This window comes from Tachypleus tridentatus, chromosome 9 (assembly GCF_004210375.1).
Source record: "Tachypleus tridentatus isolate NWPU-2018 chromosome 9, ASM421037v1, whole genome shotgun sequence".
NCBI classification, from domain to species: domain Eukaryota; kingdom Metazoa; phylum Arthropoda; class Merostomata; order Xiphosura; family Limulidae; genus Tachypleus; species Tachypleus tridentatus.
Genome location: NC_134833.1, coordinates 160085845 through 160106207, shown reverse-complemented (window position 1 = coordinate 160106207; position 20363 = coordinate 160085845). Strand labels below are relative to the sequence as shown.

General features: G+C 32.0%; 1 protein-coding gene and 1 long non-coding RNA gene across 2 annotated transcripts in view; one reads left to right on the top strand and one right to left on the bottom strand.

Moving 5' to 3' along the window:
• Nucleotides 1-20363, bottom strand: part of LOC143226812 (uncharacterized) — a 43277-nt gene that overhangs the window by 10163 nt on the left and 12751 nt on the right. The gene's annotated exons all lie outside the window — the stretch shown is intronic.
• On the top strand, nucleotides 870-12651 carry LOC143226811 (uncharacterized). The gene is made up of 5 exons (XM_076458251.1): nucleotides 870-995; nucleotides 1320-1441; nucleotides 7347-7431; nucleotides 10632-10752; nucleotides 11802-12651. Exons 2-5 carry the CDS (start codon nucleotides 1335-1337, stop codon nucleotides 12011-12013), a joined length of 525 nt encoding a protein of 174 aa, XP_076314366.1. The 5' UTR covers nucleotides 870-995; nucleotides 1320-1334; the 3' UTR covers nucleotides 12014-12651.

Genomic DNA, 20363 nt, shown 5'->3' with positions numbered 1-20363 from the left:
GCTTGATAATAGTGGTGTAGAAAGAGCCAGAAATGAGTGCTGTTATGTTACGTAACATAATTTATTTCAGACAAGTTAGTGATTTATTATGTTACACATGTTAATGTATTACAATTTCAAATGACCATGAATATTAATTTAGAAGTTAATTGAATACAGGTGTACCAAATTTATGATATTGGGTTACAAAGATCGACACACAGTTTTCTTTCTTAACATGAATGTTTTAATATACAAACAACAATACAATTTATAATAATGGTTATTATAAATAATAATTTATATAGCAAAGTATTACAAACTTGCAAACAATGCTGAGTCATCTGTCTTGCCAGGAACTTAATATTTTATTAGCTGTTCATGAGAAGCAAATTCTATGTTCGCATTATTACACTTTGTTTAATGGCTAGCCTTACACTGTGTACAAGTTGACTTTTCTCAAATAGAGGTGTCTAATGTCGTCATAAAAAATACTGATGTCCAGAGTTGTTATCACTGAAATTAAATGGTTTGTAATGTTTGAAATCTGTTAGTGATCCTGATCGAATATATGTAGTTTTCTGATTAATAATTACTTATCACAATTATAGCTTTCAAGGTTTGTTAGCATACTGACTGTAGTGAACCAACAATATTAAACTGTTTCTGTGTGTGTTGTGATAGCTTACTTTTTATATACTCATAAGGCGAGATTCTTGAAAGCTCAACAATATTCAAAGATATGTTAGTGTTTCTGTGAAAAATATATTGTTGATTCTTATTCTCAAGAATTCTCTACAAATTTATAGAACAGGCAGGACTTTTGAAATACACATTTAACAATATACATCACATTCATTTCTAAATGTATATATTAACTTGAAACTAACATAGATAGTAAAATAAATGTATAACAGTAAATCCATTACAATATATCTATCTGAAGGCTATCACAGAGTTTGTTTTCTTTATTTGTAATACAGCAACTGAAGACTCACAGCAGCATTGGAATCAAGGTAAGAAAACATCAGGGTTTAAAGGTACTGCTAACGCTAGTTAATCATACTGAGGTTGTGTGAATCAGTTTCATCATGTAGTGTGCACATCACTCTGTAAGATAAATTTATTTTCTGTGTGTAATCAATAGTCCAAATGTTTTTGTTACAAGTAGAAGAGAGAGTTTTAGGTATGTTATACTATTTAATAGTATTGCAAGAGAGTAAATTGGGTATTATTTTGATTATCTAACTTAAAAATTGGTAATTTTCAGCACTGAGTGTTTTACACTTCTGTTGTTTTAACAACTTTCATTACTGAAGTCTTTCTCATTTCACCATCAGTACCTTTTAGAGTGGATGAACAAGAACACAGGGCAATCTCCAAATTATTTGGAATTTTTATGGAAACAGACCCACAGTGAGCCAGCTCTCCCTCAAGTGTTGCAAGATCATCGTTGTAATAGGTGTGAACTGTTTTATTGTTTAATTTTGTTTATTCTAACATACATTTTGCTTGTGATAACTGTTAAGTTAGAAAATTCATTGTGATGTGAACTTGTACTGCTGTAGATTAGATAAAACTTTTCTCTGTATGATCTGTTCTAGTGTTTACACCAAGTTCCATGTGTTACACAGTGAAATGTTTCTAGGCTGGACATTGTCCCTCTAAATTATTTTTCATGTGTGCATATCTTTCCCATAGGAAATGTAATCAGTAATCAATATATTCATATTCTAGATCCAAATGGCTACTTTTATAACCAACACTTCATAGATTCATGATTTAGTAATCCATACAACATTACACAAAAGTCAAGTAGGGGCTCAGAACAGGAAATGAGGTGATTATCACTGACCACAAAACTCCTGCACCTTCAGTGGGTGCTGGTTTTATGAGAGTTTTTTTTTTATAGATATATATATATAATTAGTGATTTACAAATAAACTATTACAGATATCAGAGTGGTTTGTGTCACAGTACTCCAGAACATTAAATCATTGTATTTATTTATGCAAGAAACTGCTGTGTATTTGTATTCTATAAAGAAGTCATTAGTTTGGATGAAACAATACTGATGTGAAGGTATTGACAAATTTTGTACATGGATTATGAAATTTATTTAATATTGTGTTAAGTACTGGACTGACAACATTAATGTACACACAGTTCTTTATTATTATATTACAAGCTACAGATTTCAATGTAAAGAACATATTTTTAAGACAATTACAACAGTTTGATCATTCTCAAGTATATAAGGTTTTACAGAATAATTGATCCAGTGACTGAAACATTGTATGAGTTTTTAATGTTATCTTCCTTACTGTAGAAGTTGTAACTTATGATAGAATAACACAATCTGTGAGTAAACTCTAAGATATGGTAGTTTTTTGTTTACTAGCGACATTAGTTTTCACCCTAACATTCATCAGTCAGTAATCCATAACTACTACTATATAAATGTGTTTGGATCAATAAGATTTACCTACAGTTCATTTTATGTTTAACATCAGTCAGTAATCCATAACTACTACTTTATAAATATGTTTGGATCAATAAGATTTATCTACAGTTCATTTTATGTTTAACATCAGTCAGTAATCCATAACTACTACTTTTTAACATGTTTGGATCAATAAGATTTACCTACAGTTCATTTTATGTTTAACATCAGTCAGTAATCCATAACTACTACTTTATAAACATGTTTGGATCAATAAGATTTATCTACAGTTCATTTTATGTTTAACATCAGTCAGTAATCCATAACTACTACTTTATAAACATGTTTGGATCAATAAGATTTATCTACAATTCATTTTATGTTTAACATCAGTCAGTAATCCATAACTACTACTATATAAATATGTTTGGATCAATAAGATTTACCTACAGTTCATTTTATGTTTAACATCAGTCAGTAATCCATAACTACTACTATATAAATATGTTTGGATCAATAAGATTTACCTACAGTTCATTTTATGTTTAACATCAGTCAGTAATCCATAACTACTACTTATAAATATGTTTGGATCAATAAGATTTATCTACAGTTCATTTTATGTTTAACGTCAGTCAGTAATCCATAACTACTACTTTATAAATATGTTTGGATCAATAAGATTTACCTACAGTTCATTTTATGTTTAACATCAGTCAGTAATCCATAACTACTACTTTATAAATATGTTTGGATCAATAAGATTTATCTACAGTTCATTTTATGTTTAACATCAGTCAGTAATCCATAACTACTACTTTATAAACATGTTTGGATCAATAAGATTTATCTACAATTCATTCTATGTTTAACATCAGTCAGTAATCCATAACTACTACTTATAAATATGTTTGGATCAATAAGATTTATCTACAGTTCATTTTATGTTTAACATCAGTCAGTAATCCATAACTACTACTTATAAATATGTTTGATCAATAAGATTTATCTACAGTTCATTTTATGTTTAACATCAGTCAGTAATCCATAACTACTACTTATAAATATGTTTGGATCAATAAGATTTACCTACAGTTCATTTTATGTTTAACATCAGTCAGTAATCCATAACTACTACTTTATAAATATGTTTGGATCAATAAGATTTATCTACAGTTCATTTTATGTTTAACATCAGTCAGTAATCCATAACTACTACTTATAAATATGTTTGGATCAATAAGATTTATCTACAGTTCATTTTATGTTTAACATCAGTCAGTAATCCATAACTACTACTTTATAAACATGTTTGGATCAATAAGATTTATCTACAATTCATTCTATGTTTAACATCAGTCAGTAATCCATAACTACTACTTATAAATATGTTTGGATCAATAAGATTTATCTACAGTTCATTTTATGTTTAACATCAGTCAGTAATCCATAACTACTACTTATAAATATGTTTGGATCAATAAGATTTATCTACAGTTCATTTTATGTTTAACATCAGTCAGTAATCCATAACTACTACTTATAAATATGTTTGATCAATAAGATTTATCTACAGTTCATTTTATGTTTAACATCAGTCAGTAATCCATAACTACTACTTTATAAACATGTTTGATCAATAAGATTTATCTACAATTCATTCTATGTTTAACATCAGTCAGTAATCCATAACTACTACTTATAAATATGTTTGGATCAATAAGATTTATCTACAGTTCATTTTATGTTTAACATCAGTCAGTAATCCATAACTACTACTTATAAATATGTTTGGATCAATAAGATTTATCTACAGTTCATTTTATGTTTAACATCAGTCAGTAATCCATAACTACTACTTTATAAACATGTTTGGATCAATAAGATTTATCTACAATTCATTCTATGTTTAACATCAGTCAGTAATCCATAACTACTACTTATAAATATGTTTGGATCAATAAGATTTATCTACAGTTCATTTTATGTTTAACATCAGTCAGTAATCCATAACTACTACTTATAAATATGTTTGGATCAATAAGATTTATCTACAGTTCATTTTATGTTTAACATCAGTCAGTAATCCATAACTACTACTTATAAATATGTTTGGATCAATAAGATTTATCTACAGTTCATTTTATGTTTAACATCAGTCAGTAATCCATAACTACTACTTATAAATATGTTTGGATCAATAAGATTTATCTACAGTTCATTTTATGTTTAACATCAGTCAGTAATCCATAACTACTACTATATAAATATGTTTGGATCAATAAGATTTATCTACAGTTCATTTTATGTTTAACATCAGTCAGTAATCCATAACTACTACTTTATAAACATGTTTGGATCAATAAGATTTACCTACAGTTCATTTTATGTTTATCATCAGTCAGTAATCCATAACTACTACTTTATAAATATGTTTGGATCAATAAGATTTATCTACAGTTCATTTTATGTTTAACATATTGACAAGTAGAAGGTATATTTATTTACGTATTGCTATAGATTTTGTGTTTTATTATTATTTTGTTTTAATTAAATTGTTTTTCCTAAACCATTCTTTTTTCTACATTTCATTCATAAATTATAAATAGAATTCTAAATTATCTTTCATGCTTTCAAATGAAATGGTTTCAGTGCAGATATTAAATTTAAAAATATTGTGTTGCTGTTACTTTATCTGTTTTGCAGTAATCATCAGTAACTTATTAATTTTATATATTGTAGGTTTCTTCTGAAATAAGTTCTGTTAATTTACCTACTTAAAAAATAAATATCTTATTTTATATTTATTAACGGACAAAACTGCACAGTGACTTTCCAAACACCCTGTATTTATATGGCTAGTTTTTTATTTTATTAACAGACAAAACTGCACAGTGACTTTCCAAACACCCTGTATTTATATGGCTAGTTTTATATTTATTAACAAATAAAACTGCACAGTGACTTTCCGAACACCCTGTATTTATATGGCTAGTTTTATTTTATTAACAGACAAAACTGCACAGTGACTTTCCGACCTGTATTCATATGGCTAGTTTTATATTCATTAACAGACAAAACTGCACAGTGACTTTCCGACCTGTATTTATATGGCTAGTTTTATATTTATTAACAGACAAAACTGCACAGTGACTTTCCGAACTGTATTCATATGGCTAGTTTTATATTTATTAACAGACAAAACTGCACAGTGACTTTCCGACCTGTATTCATATGGCTAGTTTTATATTTATTAACAGACAAAACTGCACAGTGACTTTCCGACCTGTATTCATATGGCTAGTTTTATATTTATTAACAGACAAAACTGCACAGTGACTTTCCGACCTGTATTCATATGGCTAGTTTTATATTTATTAACAGACAAAACTGCACAGTGACTTTCCGACCTGTATTTATATGGCTAGTTTTATATTTATTAACAGACAAAACTGCACAGTGACTTTCCGACCTGTATTCATATGGCTAGTTTTATATTTATTAACAGACAAAACTGCACAGTGACTTTCCGAACTGTATTTATATGGCTAGTTTTATTTTATTAACAGACAAAACTGCACAGTGACTTTCCGACCTGTATTCATATGGCTAGTTTTATATTCATTAACAGACAAAACTGCACAGTGACTTTCCGACCTGTATTTATATGGCTAGTTTTATATTTATTAACAGACAAAACTACACAGTGACCTTCCGAACTGTATTCATATGGCTAGTTTTATATTTATTAACAGACAAAACTGCACAGTGACTTTCCGAACTGTATTCATATGGCTAGTTTTATATTTATTAACAGACAAAACTGCACAGTGACTTTCCGACCTGTATTCATATGGCTAGTTTTATATTTATTAACAGACAAAACTGCACAGTGACTTTCCGACCTGTATTCATATGGCTAGTTTTATATTTATTAACAGACAAAACTGCACAGTCACTTTCCGACCTGTATTCATATGGCTAGTTTTATATTTATTAACAGACAAAACTGCACAGTGACTTTCCGACCTGTATTCATATGGATAATTTTATATTTATTAACAGACAAAACTGCACAGTGACTTTCCGACCTGTATTCATATGGCTAGTTTTATATTTATTAACAGACAAAACTGCACAGTGACTTTCCGACCTGTATTCATATGGCTAATTTTATATTTATTAACAGACAAAACTGCACAGTGACTTTCCGACCTGTATTCATATGGCTAGTTTTATATTTATTAACAGACAAAACTGCACAGTGACTTTCCGACCTGTATTTATATGGCTAGTTTTATATTTATTAACAGACAAAACTGCACAGTGACTTTCCGACCTGTATTCATATGGCTAGTTTTATATTTATTAACAGACAAAACTGCACAGTGACTTTCCGAACTGTATTCATATGGCTAGTTTTATATTCATTAAGGGACAAAACTGCACAGTGACTTTCCGAACTGTATTCATATGGCTAGTTTTATATTCATTAACAGACAAAACTGCACAGTGACTTTCCGACCTGTATTTATATGGCTAGTTTTATATTTATTAACAGACAAAACTACACAGTGACTTTCCGAACTGTATTTATATGGCTAGTTTTATATTTATTAGCAGACAAAACTACACAGTGACTTTCCGAACTGTATTCATATGGCTAGTTTTATATTTATTAACAGACAAAACTGCACAGTGACTTTCCGAACTGTATTTATATGGCTAGTTTTATATTTATTAACAGACAAAACTGCACAGTGACTTTCCGAACTGTATTTATATGGCTAGTTTTATATTTATTATAGGATTAAAATAAAAAATTAAAACAAAAATTTAACATTTATATGTGTGTATAGTTGTTTGTACTGTATGCATTTAGAGGTAAGTGCAAATTTCTAATGCCTTTTAACCACCTTGTAGGCTACGTATGCTGTTCGAGCAAGAAGAGATCAACATTTTTGCAGAGCCTCTGTACCTTCGCACTTACTTTTTACAACAAATAAAGGTAAACTTTTCTATTTGATCTTGTATATTGCATCTGTAATTTCCACACATATAATGATTGTCATTGTCGTATTAGGTTAGACATGTCCAGTCATAAAATAAAATTCTGTTTAAAGATGAATTTATATTAAAAACCATCAGCTGGTAAAATCTCTAACTTTAAGTCTGAGCTTGAACAAGTAGTTTGTGTGCTAGGGTCTGGGATTTTGAGGTGTAAAACAGATTTTACATGTGCAGTCTAATCAGCAAGAATAGCTGCTTTGGGCAAGCAAAAACTACTGACTCGCTACCTTCCCTCTTATCTGCAGTTCAAAATTGAAGATAGCAATACCTAAACCACAGGGTTCTCTGATGTGGCTGGTTAACCTGTTGTGTATGTTAGCTTCCATTCAGGTAAACAAAGTGTCCATCATAGGTGACAAGCTTGATCCATTGAAGTTAAACACAAATAAAAGAATTTGTCCCTCATTCTTAGATAATTAATCATGTTTTTTAATAACTATTAAAATAAAATTAAAACACAATAAGTATTGTATTTTTTATTTCTTTTATTGCTTGCAGTGCAAAATCATTTCTTGTCTTGTAACTATTTTGTACTTATTGTAGAGTTCATGCTATAATTACCAAAATCATTTCCTGGGACTGGTCTTGTAACCATTTTGTACTTATTGTAGAGTTCATGCTATAATTATCAAAATCATTTCCTGGGACTGGTCTTGTAACCATTTTGTACTTATTGTAGAGTTCATGCTATAATTATCAAAATCATTTCCTGGGACTGGTCTTGTAACCATTTTGTACTTATTGTAGAGTTCATGCTATAATTATCAAAATCATTTCCTGGGACTGGTCTTGTAACCATTTTGTACTTATTGTAGAGTTCATGCTATAATTATCAAAATCATTTCCTGGGACTGGTCTTGTAACCATTTTGTACTTATTGTAGAGTTCATGCTATAATTATCAAAATCATTTCCTGGGACTGGTCTTGTAACCATTTTGTACTTATTGTAGAGTTCATGCTATAATTATCAAAATCATTTCTTTTCTTGTAACCATTTTGTACTTGTAGAGTTCATGCTATAATTATCAAAATCATTTCCTGGGACTGGTCTTGTAACCATTTTGTACTTATTATAGAGTTCATGCTATAATTATCAAAATCATTTCTTGTCTTGTAACCATTTTGTACTTATTGTAGAGTTCATGCTATAATTATTAAATTAGTAAATAAAAGTTTGCAGCTTATTAGTAAATGCTACAATGCTTTCATACACAATGTCAAGTTTTTTATGATTAAGATTTAAGATTTTTTATGTATTGTTTTGTTGTGTTTTTCTTTTCAAATGTTAGCTATGCAACATGCAAATTTTTTTTCATATTTCACATCCAAAATCTTTAACTTCCAGATGGTTATCAAATGTTTTTTAAGAAAAAAACTTTATATTTTATCTGTTTTTACTATTGAATCTCTTTACAGATTTGGTCAATTTGACAGACTTCGTAACTGCCACAAAAATTAGGAAGTAAATATAAATGATGCTTTGTCTTGAAAAATAAGTTTAGTAATACAGGAATTTTTATATGATATGAAATTTAAATTCAGAATCTCAGTGATGTTAATTGTTTCCTCTGAATGTTGATTCATATTAAACAATAAAATCTGTAGATGGCAAACTCCCTGAAACAAAGAATAGTTTGGCCTAAGAAGAATATTAAGCTTACAAAGGTAATAAGTAGAAGGCTTTGTCTTGTTTCTTTAACAAATATTAAAGATTAAAAGAGATGCCAACCATTCCTGTTTGCCATTAATCCAGTAACAAAGGCATATAAACTTGAACTTCATAAAAGTTGTTTTGGTTTTAGTGATAGATTTTTCCATAATTATGCTGCGCAGGTTTTGAAAATATAAATTTTTCAATCATATGGGGATTTTTTAAGAATTGGGAAAAAAGATAGAAATTACTTAGATAAAATTATTTTGTCTATTACAATGACCATTTTTGATGTTTTACAAAAAGTACAATCAAAGTGAATAAGGGGTAAAATATTTACATCAAATGAATGTACACCCTCATTTGTGTTTTATGGAATCTACATTTTTTTAGTCTCAAAGTAGATGTTATGAACTTTCTTTTATATGTCGTATTATGATGTTTTGTGATAATTCTGTGTGTGATGGAGAAAAATAGATATCATATTTGGTTGGATTCAATGTATAGGAATTACTGTAAAACAGATACAGATTTCAAGACTAAACCATCACAGGTCAGTGTTATTAATCCCAGGTTTTACCATTACTATTAACCCTTTTATTTACATTTTGTGTGTTTGTTTTGACATGACGTCACAAATTTGTTGTGGGACTGAAATTAAAAAATACCATCATCGAGATAGTAGCTTTTAAAGCATTTGTTTATAGGTATACACACTCAAACCAGAGTCAAATGCTTTTGTAATATCAAGTAAAATGTTGGTCAGGCAAAAGTAATATTCATAATTCAGAAATTGGATCGCCCATGTAAGTAGTTTAATTAGAATGACAAAAACCAGCAGAGAGAGAGAGAGAGAGTTCCTTACAGAGATGCCACCTTTAAAATAAATGGCATCTAAGAAGATATAAAAGAATTAATCAAGAAAAACAAAGACAATTGTACATTTAACAAACATGTTGTGAAACCATAGTAGTGATAAATTAATTATTTTTGAAACATGAACTTGTCTTTGTTTTCATTAATTCTAATTATGTAGTTTCACCAAGTAATGCCAGTTTCAAGCATTAACTGTACAAGTTTATTAAATAGTAAAGATAATAAGAAAAACATTAACCACAACAGTTACAATGTAATAAAAAATTACATCTCTGTACAGAACTCTGGCATAAGGATCTCAAATGAGCTTAATAGTTAAACGATACTCATAGAATAAACTAATGATAAAAATGCTAACAAAATCACTCAAAGTTTACCAGTTATTATATTGGTCATCATTTAAACCATCCAAGATAAGTTATATCTGGACCTTTCCTGTGTTTTGATATATTTCATCGTTGGTCGTGATAGAAAACTGACTGCACAAGTCAATATATTGATAAAAGTATTTCAGGGATGGTAGAACTTCAATTTTTTCAGTGTATACTTGGTCGTGGTCAGGAGAAAAATTTTATCGGTACAAATTAGTAATGTCGAAAATTTTATTCAGGCTTTAACCGAGAATACTTTTCTGTGGAAATCGAGTGGAAATATCAACTGGATTACACGGAAACTTGATGAATGTTTTGAAATTTGTGAAGCACTGGATAAAAGTAATTTGCTAACATCAGGTAGTTATGCAGAATATTTTTTATAATTAAAGTAATTCAATATTAATAGATGAATAAAATAAAATTATTTTAAGTTTTTGTTTGTGAAAAGTTAAATTTATTATATTTAAATTTAAAGAAAATGTTTTGCACTTTTTTTCTTCTAATTCACGATTGTTGGTGTAACTTAAATGATTTTTTATTTTTATTTTTAGAGTCATCGTATAATTTTAAGTTTTATGGTTATTGAAATAACGAAAGCAAAATAAAACGTACTGGTACTTGATATTAACTTAAGACATTTAAAGAACTGATATGGCATTAAAGAATTGTTTGTGCTTTCAATATTTACAAGATGAAACAGTGATGTAAAATAAAAATTAATCCGAACTGGAGATACGAAATTAAACTTAAAGGAAACTTTTATTTTGAATATTTGTTTTTATAGATATTTATATCTGACATTTGTAAAAAGTCTTTTCTATTTTTGTCTTTACAAATAAAACTAATGTCTATATATATTCTGCTCATGAACTGGAGGTTTTGTAACCTGCTAATTTATAAGCCTGGTTTTTTTAATTAAAATTTGAGTACAGTCCTTTCAACGGCACACAGCAGAGTAACCCATTGTGACCAAGTCTTTGTACTGTGAAAATTTAGAAGACTGACTTGTTTTGTGTGTTCTAAAATATATTTGCATGTGATAGTTTGTTTAAATGTTTATTAACATCAAAATTACAATATCCTTAATATCTTTTTATCTTGAAGTAAAATTTCTTAAACAGTAGTTATAGTTCATAAAAACATTATGAATTGAATCTTCAGTGTTTTGATGTAAGATGTATAAAAATTGATAAGATGTTAAAACAATTTATCTAATTTTGAAATCCAACAAAAATATTACTTAAAACTAGTGGTTTTATTTCATTTTCTCTGTTTTATTATGTTTCTAAAATTATTGTGAGTCTTTAAACCTTGTTTAAAACTAACTGACTTGAATTGATTCTCTGTTCTATTTAAATATTATTTTCCTTTGTTAATTTATATTCAACATCACTGAATTTTTACAGGATATTCTGGCTTAACAGTGTTCCAGGAAACAAAGGTTTTAGTAGCTATAATAAAATTTTATCTTCAGCTCAACTGGATAGAAATTTTAGTGGACAAAAGTTTTTTACATTTATCACACCAACAAAAAATTGAACATTTGAAGACTTACAGAATGAAACTGGAAAGTTACTTGAGTTTTATAAAATGTCTAAGTTTTGAAAACTGTGTTTAATGTCATATTTAGGCCTAGTTGTATGTCACGTTTTTTTCTGAGTTATGTCATATCCAGGCCTAGTTGTATGTCACGTTTTTATTCTGAGTTTTTATTTTTATATTTTACAGATAAAAACCTAAACAGTGAGTCAACATTTATGAAAAAGTAAAAAGTACTATGGAATACATTTAGCCTAATTAGACTAATATTAGTAAAGTATGTTTACTTTAAAACAAGGAGAAGTAAAATACAGAAGACAGTCTTATTGTGCTGTAAAATGTCTACAAAGTTCTGCTGATACTAAAATGTGTAATGAACTTCAGTTATTCATAGATTTCTATATACTTTGTTGAAAGTTAATGTTTCTTCAGTAATTATGTAATAGTTATTTAAAAAGTAAATTTTACGTGGATTTGTAATGTATGTTAACACATCTGGACTATCTTACATTGTCATTATTGTAGTTAAAATAAATGAAAACTATTATCATAGTTTGTAAACTACATATAAAACAGTGGAGTGAATGGTCCGTATTAAGACAAAGTGGGTAATTAGAAATAAACAGATTATTTATCTTTGTAGTTGACCTGTCACACATACTTAAGACTATTTCTTATTAGTTTGTGTTTGTTATTATTAAAATTGTTTGCAGCTGTTGTGATGGATGTTACATAATTTGGCCACTAAATTGTTAGAACTGGAACATAAAGCTGTAGTCGGAGAAATATTAAATTAACTATGTTTTACAAGTCTTTTAGTGAAAGGATTCACATGAATTATACAAGTGACTTGTTAGAATAACAGTATATATTGAGTAAATAAATTGAAAGACAATTAGGGACAATGTGTGTTAGGTATAGCATTATCGAACAACAGATTAGTGTATCAGATGTGGTTATAATGTTTTAAATTAATATTAGCAAACATCTACATGAGTAATAATATATACAAATAAATAGCTTATATCAGTCACTAAAAGTGATCTATTTTGGTAGGTATTCTTGTTGTAGTTAACACTACGTATTTATCCAGAATTTATGGAACTTGCATTAGCTGTGAAAATTAAGGAAATTATATAAGATGTTATTTTAAAGAAATATAGATTTTCTAAAAATATAAATACAAGAAATAATTCTACTTGAAATTTGTTTACTGTTTCTACTACATATATATATAAATTTGTATTTTAAATGTCTGTTTTAATATATTCATTAATGTTACCAGTTTGAATTTCATTAAATCATTCATCTATATGTAAACTCTTAACTTTCTTTGGAGTTAACTCAGTACTTTTTGATCAGTACTATTCTTCGTACCTCTGTTTCCTATGTTCTTAAGTTGTTATTAACAAACGTTCAAACACTATACAGTTTAAATACCTTATAATATTAATTTTTTTATGTCAACTTTTCTTCCAGTTTCTTGGGAGTCGTGAATTGACTCTGTAGTAGAGCTCTGTATTTCAGAGCTTGTGAGCTGGGTTTTATTCCATGTGATACCACTAGAGTCTTTTCTTGCCTTTAATTCCTTGGATATAAAAATGACATCCATTTTCTTTGTGTGGATAGTATGGTGTTGCTGACTGGCTGCTGCCCGCGTGGTCAGTAGTTCAAAATTAAGGAAGGTTGCAGGCAGTGCTAACAGTTTTGTCATAAATACAGTATAATATATTGTTATGGTTATTGAATCCCAAGCTTCCTTTGGAAAATTACAGCTGATTTTCTAAATAGGGGTAGTAGCTTGATAAAATACCACAGGTTAAACAGCACCAAGAGATTCATAATAACACATCTGGAGTTATTCTTGGGAATGAGGTTTTTTGATACCATCACTCAGAGCTGTGGTTCTCAGTTGTTTAGCATTGATTTTGATTTTTGTTCTGGTTATGAGTCTTGTGCAAATATCTTCGAACAAAAGCAGATGAAAGTTTATATTATTAACTGAAACTGGAAATATTAGGTTATTCATTATTATTATTTCCAATCTGGGTGTTAACTTTAGGGAAGTCATCATCAGTGTTGCTCATCACTGGTAGCTAGAACTTTGTTTTTTTTTACAAGTTGCAAAACGTTTGGCTCTTTCCTTGCCAGTTATGACAATCACATTGTTGTACTCAACATTATGGTTAAATTGAGATGTGCAGCACACTGATTTGAATTTGTGTGAGAAAGTGAATGGTTGGGTTGTACTTCATCTTCTGAAGAGCAGAAAGTTTATCCTGTTGTTGCTTAATTTTTTGATCAAGCTGTGTTTGCCATTTATGAGCAGCTTGAGAAATATATCATGTAGTGAGGAATAAACAGTACAGTTGACATCTGTTGGTGACTGTCATGTAGTGAGGAATAAACAGTACAGTTGACATCTGTTGGTGACTATCATGTAGTGAGGAATAAACAGTACAGTTGACATCTGTTGGTGACTATCATGTAGTGAGGAATAAACAGTACAGTTGACATCTGTTGGTGACTATCATGTAGTGAGGAATAAACTGTACAGTTGACATCTGTTGGTGACTATCATGTAGTGAGGAATAAACAGTACAGTTGACATCTGTTGGTGACTATCATGTAGTGAGGAATAAACGGTACAGTTGACATCTGTTGGTGACTGTCATGTAGTGAGGAATAAACAGTACAGTTGACATCTGTTGGTGACTATCATGTAGTGAGGAATAAACGGTACAGTTGACATCTGTTGGTGACTATCATGTAGTGAGGAATAAACGGTACAGTTGACATCTGTTGGTGACTATCATGTAGTGAGGAATAAACGGTACAGTTGACATCTGTTGGTGACTATCATGTAGTGAGGAATAAACGGTACAGTTGACATCTGTTGGTGACTATCATGTAGTGAGGAATAAACGGTACAGTTGACATCTGTTGGTGACTATCATGTAGTGAGGAATAAACGGTACAGTTGACATCTGTTGGTGACTATCATGTAGTGAGGAATAAACGGTACAGTTGGCATCTGTTGGTGACAAGACTGAATTTTCTGTAGTTAATTTCCACAATTGAAGATATACCAAAGTTTATTTCATGTTTTTATATCAGTGGAAATTGTTTCAGTGGTTGGGAGGACTTATTTATTTCATCTGGAGTAGCCATGCATCTCTGGTGAGAATTTGATAACAGTAGTTTTAAAAATTTCATATTTGATTTAGATGAATGTAAAAACTGGGGTTAACAGGTAATTAGCAGCTCTGTCTTTAATGGTTGTAAAGAGGTTAATCAAAACAGGGTTGAGATTCCATCATATTATCATGAAGTTTGAAATTGGATACATGAGACATTAATGGATCTGTGACTGTTGTTAAGTCAAAGATGTTTTATATCCATATGGATATGTCACGTCATGGTTGTTCATTATTTTCTGTGAACTGTCGTAAGATACCTCCACCATAATTGGTAAAAAGACAACTACATTTTAGATGTTTAGAGTGTAGATTACTAAAATTCATTGTTTGAAAGGGTTGAATATTCAATAATCACTGACTTCATGCATGCTCTGTCAGAGTGGTAAGAGGGGATACAAAACTTCCTTAATGAGCAATGGATGGGAAATATTACATAAAATACATTAACTGTTGTTATTGAATTTTGGGTTGTTTGGTAAAGTTGCTTTTAAATCATTTTAATACGGTAATGCTACATCATTTTTACCTGGACCACTGCATTTTGATAACATGTTAATTGGATAAGCAGAAATGATTGGAGACACTTAAATCATGTATTTAAGCTTATGACATCTATGTCTAATTTGCTGCATAGTCCAAGTAACTCAAATCTTTGTAGTTTAGGTTTTGTGTATGTTAATATGTTAACATGTAAGAGCTTATATACTTAGTTACCTTTGGTAGAAAGTCCTGTCTTTTCAGCATGATATAGTCATTGAGTGAGAGAAGATCTGAGTTGTTCAAATTGAGTGAATGTATCTCCTCTTTGGTTGTGTTAAGTAATGTTCATGGGCTACTATGTAATCCATCATGTTGTTAAGGAGTGCATTTGAAGTTGATGTGGTCTAACTGCATTAGCACAAGTCTATGGTTGGTGAGAGTGGTAGGCCACGAGATCTTTGTAGAGTTTCAAGAAGCCATGGATTTTGTGAGGCTGGTTGAGTTGGTGATGCTGTGATGGTTGGGATCATTGCATTCTGATGTTAGTTAGTTGTGTGTACATGGTCAGCCACGATATGAGGTTGCACAGGGCTGCTGCAGTTGAAACAGTAGATGTTTTCATATTGATTAGGGCATTATTCAAGTAGATGTTGACCACTGTATCTGCATATTGGATTGGTGGTACAGGCTGCTCTAGTATGCCTACATTTATATCACTGAAGAACTGTGTCTGTTGTAGGACTGATGAGGATGATTGCTGTGGGTGGAGTCAATTCACCTGTTTGACTTGTTTTTTATTTGTTTTGATTACTCAGTTACCCTGGATTGCAAGCTAATCATAATGCCTTCTGTAATAACTGCTGGTTTATTTTAATGGTAATGACATTGTTGGTAGCTGTTGCTACAGGATTTTCTTATTTGTGGCTTAATAAATTTTGTGCAGATGTGTTTTTTTCTATTCATGGCTTTTGACAAGTTAACAGAAGTGGTAGAATTAGTTGATTCTGAATCAGTATCAGAGCCCAATGGTGATAATTTTTGTTTTGAGATTCATGTTCATATCAATATTTGAATGTTATAATGAGTTTCAGGCAATAATGACCATGCCTTTATTTTGTTCCTGTATTGGAGTTTCTGGATACCCCATACTGTTAGGATTGAAGTTGTCTTATCTACTGATATTCTGGACGTTAATATAATGAAGGAAAATGTTTTAAAATCGTTCCTGTTAAATAGCTCGTTTCTTGCATGTTCTCCGCCATCTTTGCTCTGTATAGAGTGCTGCTACCTATTGTTCGTAAGTTGCATTAAATCAATTTTAATTGAACAAAACAGTCTCGTTTTAAACCAACAAATCAGAATGTCAAATAACTTTTACTATATTGTTAAGTAATGTTCAGCCATGTGATCTCTTTGTCCATAATATATATATTCTTGTATCTGTGTGAACTACTTGTACTTGCTGATAGCAAAGCCTTGTTGAAATAGTAGTTCTGAGGATACTCAGAAAATGCACGCTAATTGGCTGCCTTAGGGAATAGTACAATCCATCAGAGACTGTTACGTCACAGTTCCACCAAGCCTCAGCAGTGAGCGTTGCTGTCTGGGGGTGAACATCCTATCAGCTCAGTGAAGTGGCACTAGAGGGCTTATTACTTGTATTCGTAATTTCATTACGTGTCACCAGTGGCCATGTTATGTTATGTTTTGTTTTGTTTTTTAATTTCGCGCAAAGCTACTCGAAGGCTATCTAATTTAGCAGTGTACAACTAGAGGGAAGGCAGCTAGTCATCACCACCCACCGCCAACTCTTGGGCTACTCTTTTACCAAGGAATAGTTAGATTGAACGTCACATTATAACGCCCCCACGGCTGAAAGGACGAGCATGTTTGGTGCGACCGGGTTTCGAACCCGCGACCCTCGGATTACGAGTCGAACGCCTTAACACGCTTGGCCATGCTGGGCCACAGATAGTTTGTGTATGAATCACTAGAGGATGATGTAGTTCAATGTATCTCAGGGTGCTAACTTTATAGTTCCAATCAGTCTTAAAATTAAGATTTTATGTGATTTGTGTAATATTGTTTTTACCATTATTTGTCCTCCTTTTCATCCATATCACAATTACAGTTTTTGGTTTATAAGTAACATATACATTAAATTTCCCCTTGAGGTGGATTCCTGTACGTGGTTACAGGATCTTTTAGAGAAGGTTCTGTACTTTCAGGTTACCCCTTCTGAGATTTGAATATCCAAACACGTATTATCTGTGCGTGGTGACTTGTAAAGGGTAGAAGAGAATCCTGCTGGTTGAGGACTCTAACTCGTTACTTTGGCCTTCAAGTCCTGTAGACGGGTAGCCTTGGAGTGGCCCCCTCAGGGTCAGTTTGCCGGTCCTGTACAGTTAGGGTCAACTGAGTATTAGTGTTAGACGTTATAAACAAGTGTTGTGGACATTGTGTCTGATGCTGGTGTTTGGGTATAGTGCTCATGAGATCCTGGCATAGTTGCAGTGTCGCTGTTTGGCATTGCAGCGCATCCCTTCATAGGGCTCTGTGGTGGGTGAGGACAGTGGGCACAGAAATGTTCTTTATTATGGATACCCCATTCATAAAGAAAAAATAAATAAAACTGAGAGAAAAGGATAATTGGTAAACGACCATGAATGGATGCTTCTGTTCAACAATCGCAGTTGGTTTCTGTTCCTAGATTTCTCATTATGCACTCATCACTACGTCCACCTACCACAGTCAAGGCAGGTTATCTGAACTGTAAAGTACATCCATACACTCCTAACTCTCTCTCTTACCAGTTTCAGCAGTTTGGTCACTAAAAGACACCATGTCATGGTTCTTTGACATGTGCTCATTGTAGTGGCAAAGACCATGATGCCTTTGAGTAGCAACTTGAACCACACTGTGTTAACTGTAATGGTTCACACACTTCTTACTCTAGTTCTTGCCCTAATTGGGTGGTGGAAAAAAGAGGTGCAACATTTGAAGACTGTGAACAATATCTCTACCCTGAGGTTTGGATGTTATTGTCCTCCACTCACTCTCGGACATGTGCTGAGGTACTCCATTCTACTAGAGTGAGAGTGCATTAAGATCTCTCCATTCCTTGAACATTCGTTTGCAAGGCATCTGAAGAGTCTTTTTTCCCTTCATGGTTAAAAGAGTTGACAAGTCTACGTCTGCCTCCATCTCTATCCCCACAACTTTTCTGGTGGCTCCTCTTGAGTCCACTTCCCTTGGCTTCGGGGGCAAGCATTTATGTGGGTCCGTCTTCTCGAGTCCTAAGATACAAAACAATTATTCATTTTTACCCTCAGTCACTGGAATTTTCATCCACAGACAGATACCTGCGTACTCACCCCAGGACAGGATCCATGATGGTTGATAGACCTCCTTCCAAAAAAAAGTGGTCGAAAACAGAAGGGTTCTCTGCCCAGTTCTCCTCCACATAAATAAAAAATGGCCACTTTAACACGGTGGAACTCAAGGTTTTCATTGGAATATAGATGACATTAAGGATTTGTTAGATTCTTATCCTGTGTGTGTGTCTTTACGGGAAATGTTTGTGAAACCTGCCAATGCAGTCACCTTTTGGCAATTTTCTATGTACAGAAATTACAGGTTGTTTGACTGATGTGAGTACATGGAGGTGGGTGGTAATGGTGGTCATTCAGCATGTGCTCGTCCTGGCTTTTTCACTCAATACACCCGTGGAGGCCATACTCATATTTTATCATATTCTTCTATCCAGTTTTTCTTGATACCCCCATCGGTATGGATTCCTGTACGTGGTGAGGGGACCTCCCAAGGAAGGTTCTGTTCTGTCTGGTTACCTTCTCTGGGATCTAAACATCACCCACGTGTTTGCTGTGCGTGGCGACTCGTGAAGGGGAGGAGAGGATCCTTGTGGTTGAGGGGTCCAACCCTAACACATCACTTTGGCAATTTAAAAAACATGCAGCAAAATTGGAATAACAACTCGCCAGGATGACTAACGGACAGTTCAAACGGATATTTCAAACAGCAGCGTTAGTCACCTGAAGTTGGCCTTTCCAGTCCTGGTGTCGAGTTATTTAATGTTCTGGCCATTTTTCATTGTCAAATTGAATTAGAGAGAATGAAACTGTGAAAAGGGAACCACATTTAAAAAGGCGTAATGAATAAATATCCAACACTTAAATGAGATTAAAAAGATTAATGGCCATTAAAAAACTAAAAACTTTATCAAGGTGGACAGTGTCACCATCACCAATAACACTGTCCAATGTCACAGACAAACCCTGGGACAGAACATGTTTAAAATAGTGCCGTCGTTGAGAATTGTAACGATGGCAAGAAAGTAAAATGTGGCTGATAGTGATTTGAGTGTTACACAGACTACACACTGGTGCATCAGTTCCAGATAAAAGAAAACAATGAGTTAAAAACTGTGACCAACGCGTAGTCTAGTTAGAACAACTTTCTCCTTCCGAACCTTACAGAAGCTAGACGGCCAAAGTCCAATATAGGGTTTTATTTGAAAAAGCTTGTTGTCACGTTACTCCAAGTGGACTGCCAGCTGGCACGGAGCCGAGCCTTGAATACAAGACCATAGTCCATGTACGGAATAAGCACAGTGGTGATAGTGCCAGAGCAGATAGATTTAGCTGCCGTGTCTGCAAGCTAGCTCCCATGAATACCAACATGGCCTGGTATCCAGAAAAACTGGATAAAAGTAGCAGTTAATGAGAAATG

What these genes read in the sequence shown, in the direction of transcription:
- LOC143226811 (XM_076458251.1), top strand. Translation starts at nt 1,335, where the DNA reads ATGAACAAGAACACAGGGCAATCTCCAAATTATTTGGAATTTTTATGG. An exon ending in CAAGATCATCGTTGTAATAG is followed by an intron (nt 1,442 to 7,346) that starts GTGTGAACTGTT and finishes ACCACCTTGTAG; the next exon opens with GCTACGTATGCTGTTCGAGC. An exon ending in AAGTAATTTGCTAACATCAG is followed by an intron (nt 10,753 to 11,801) that starts GTAGTTATGCAG and finishes GAATTTTTACAG; the next exon opens with GATATTCTGGCTTAACAGTG.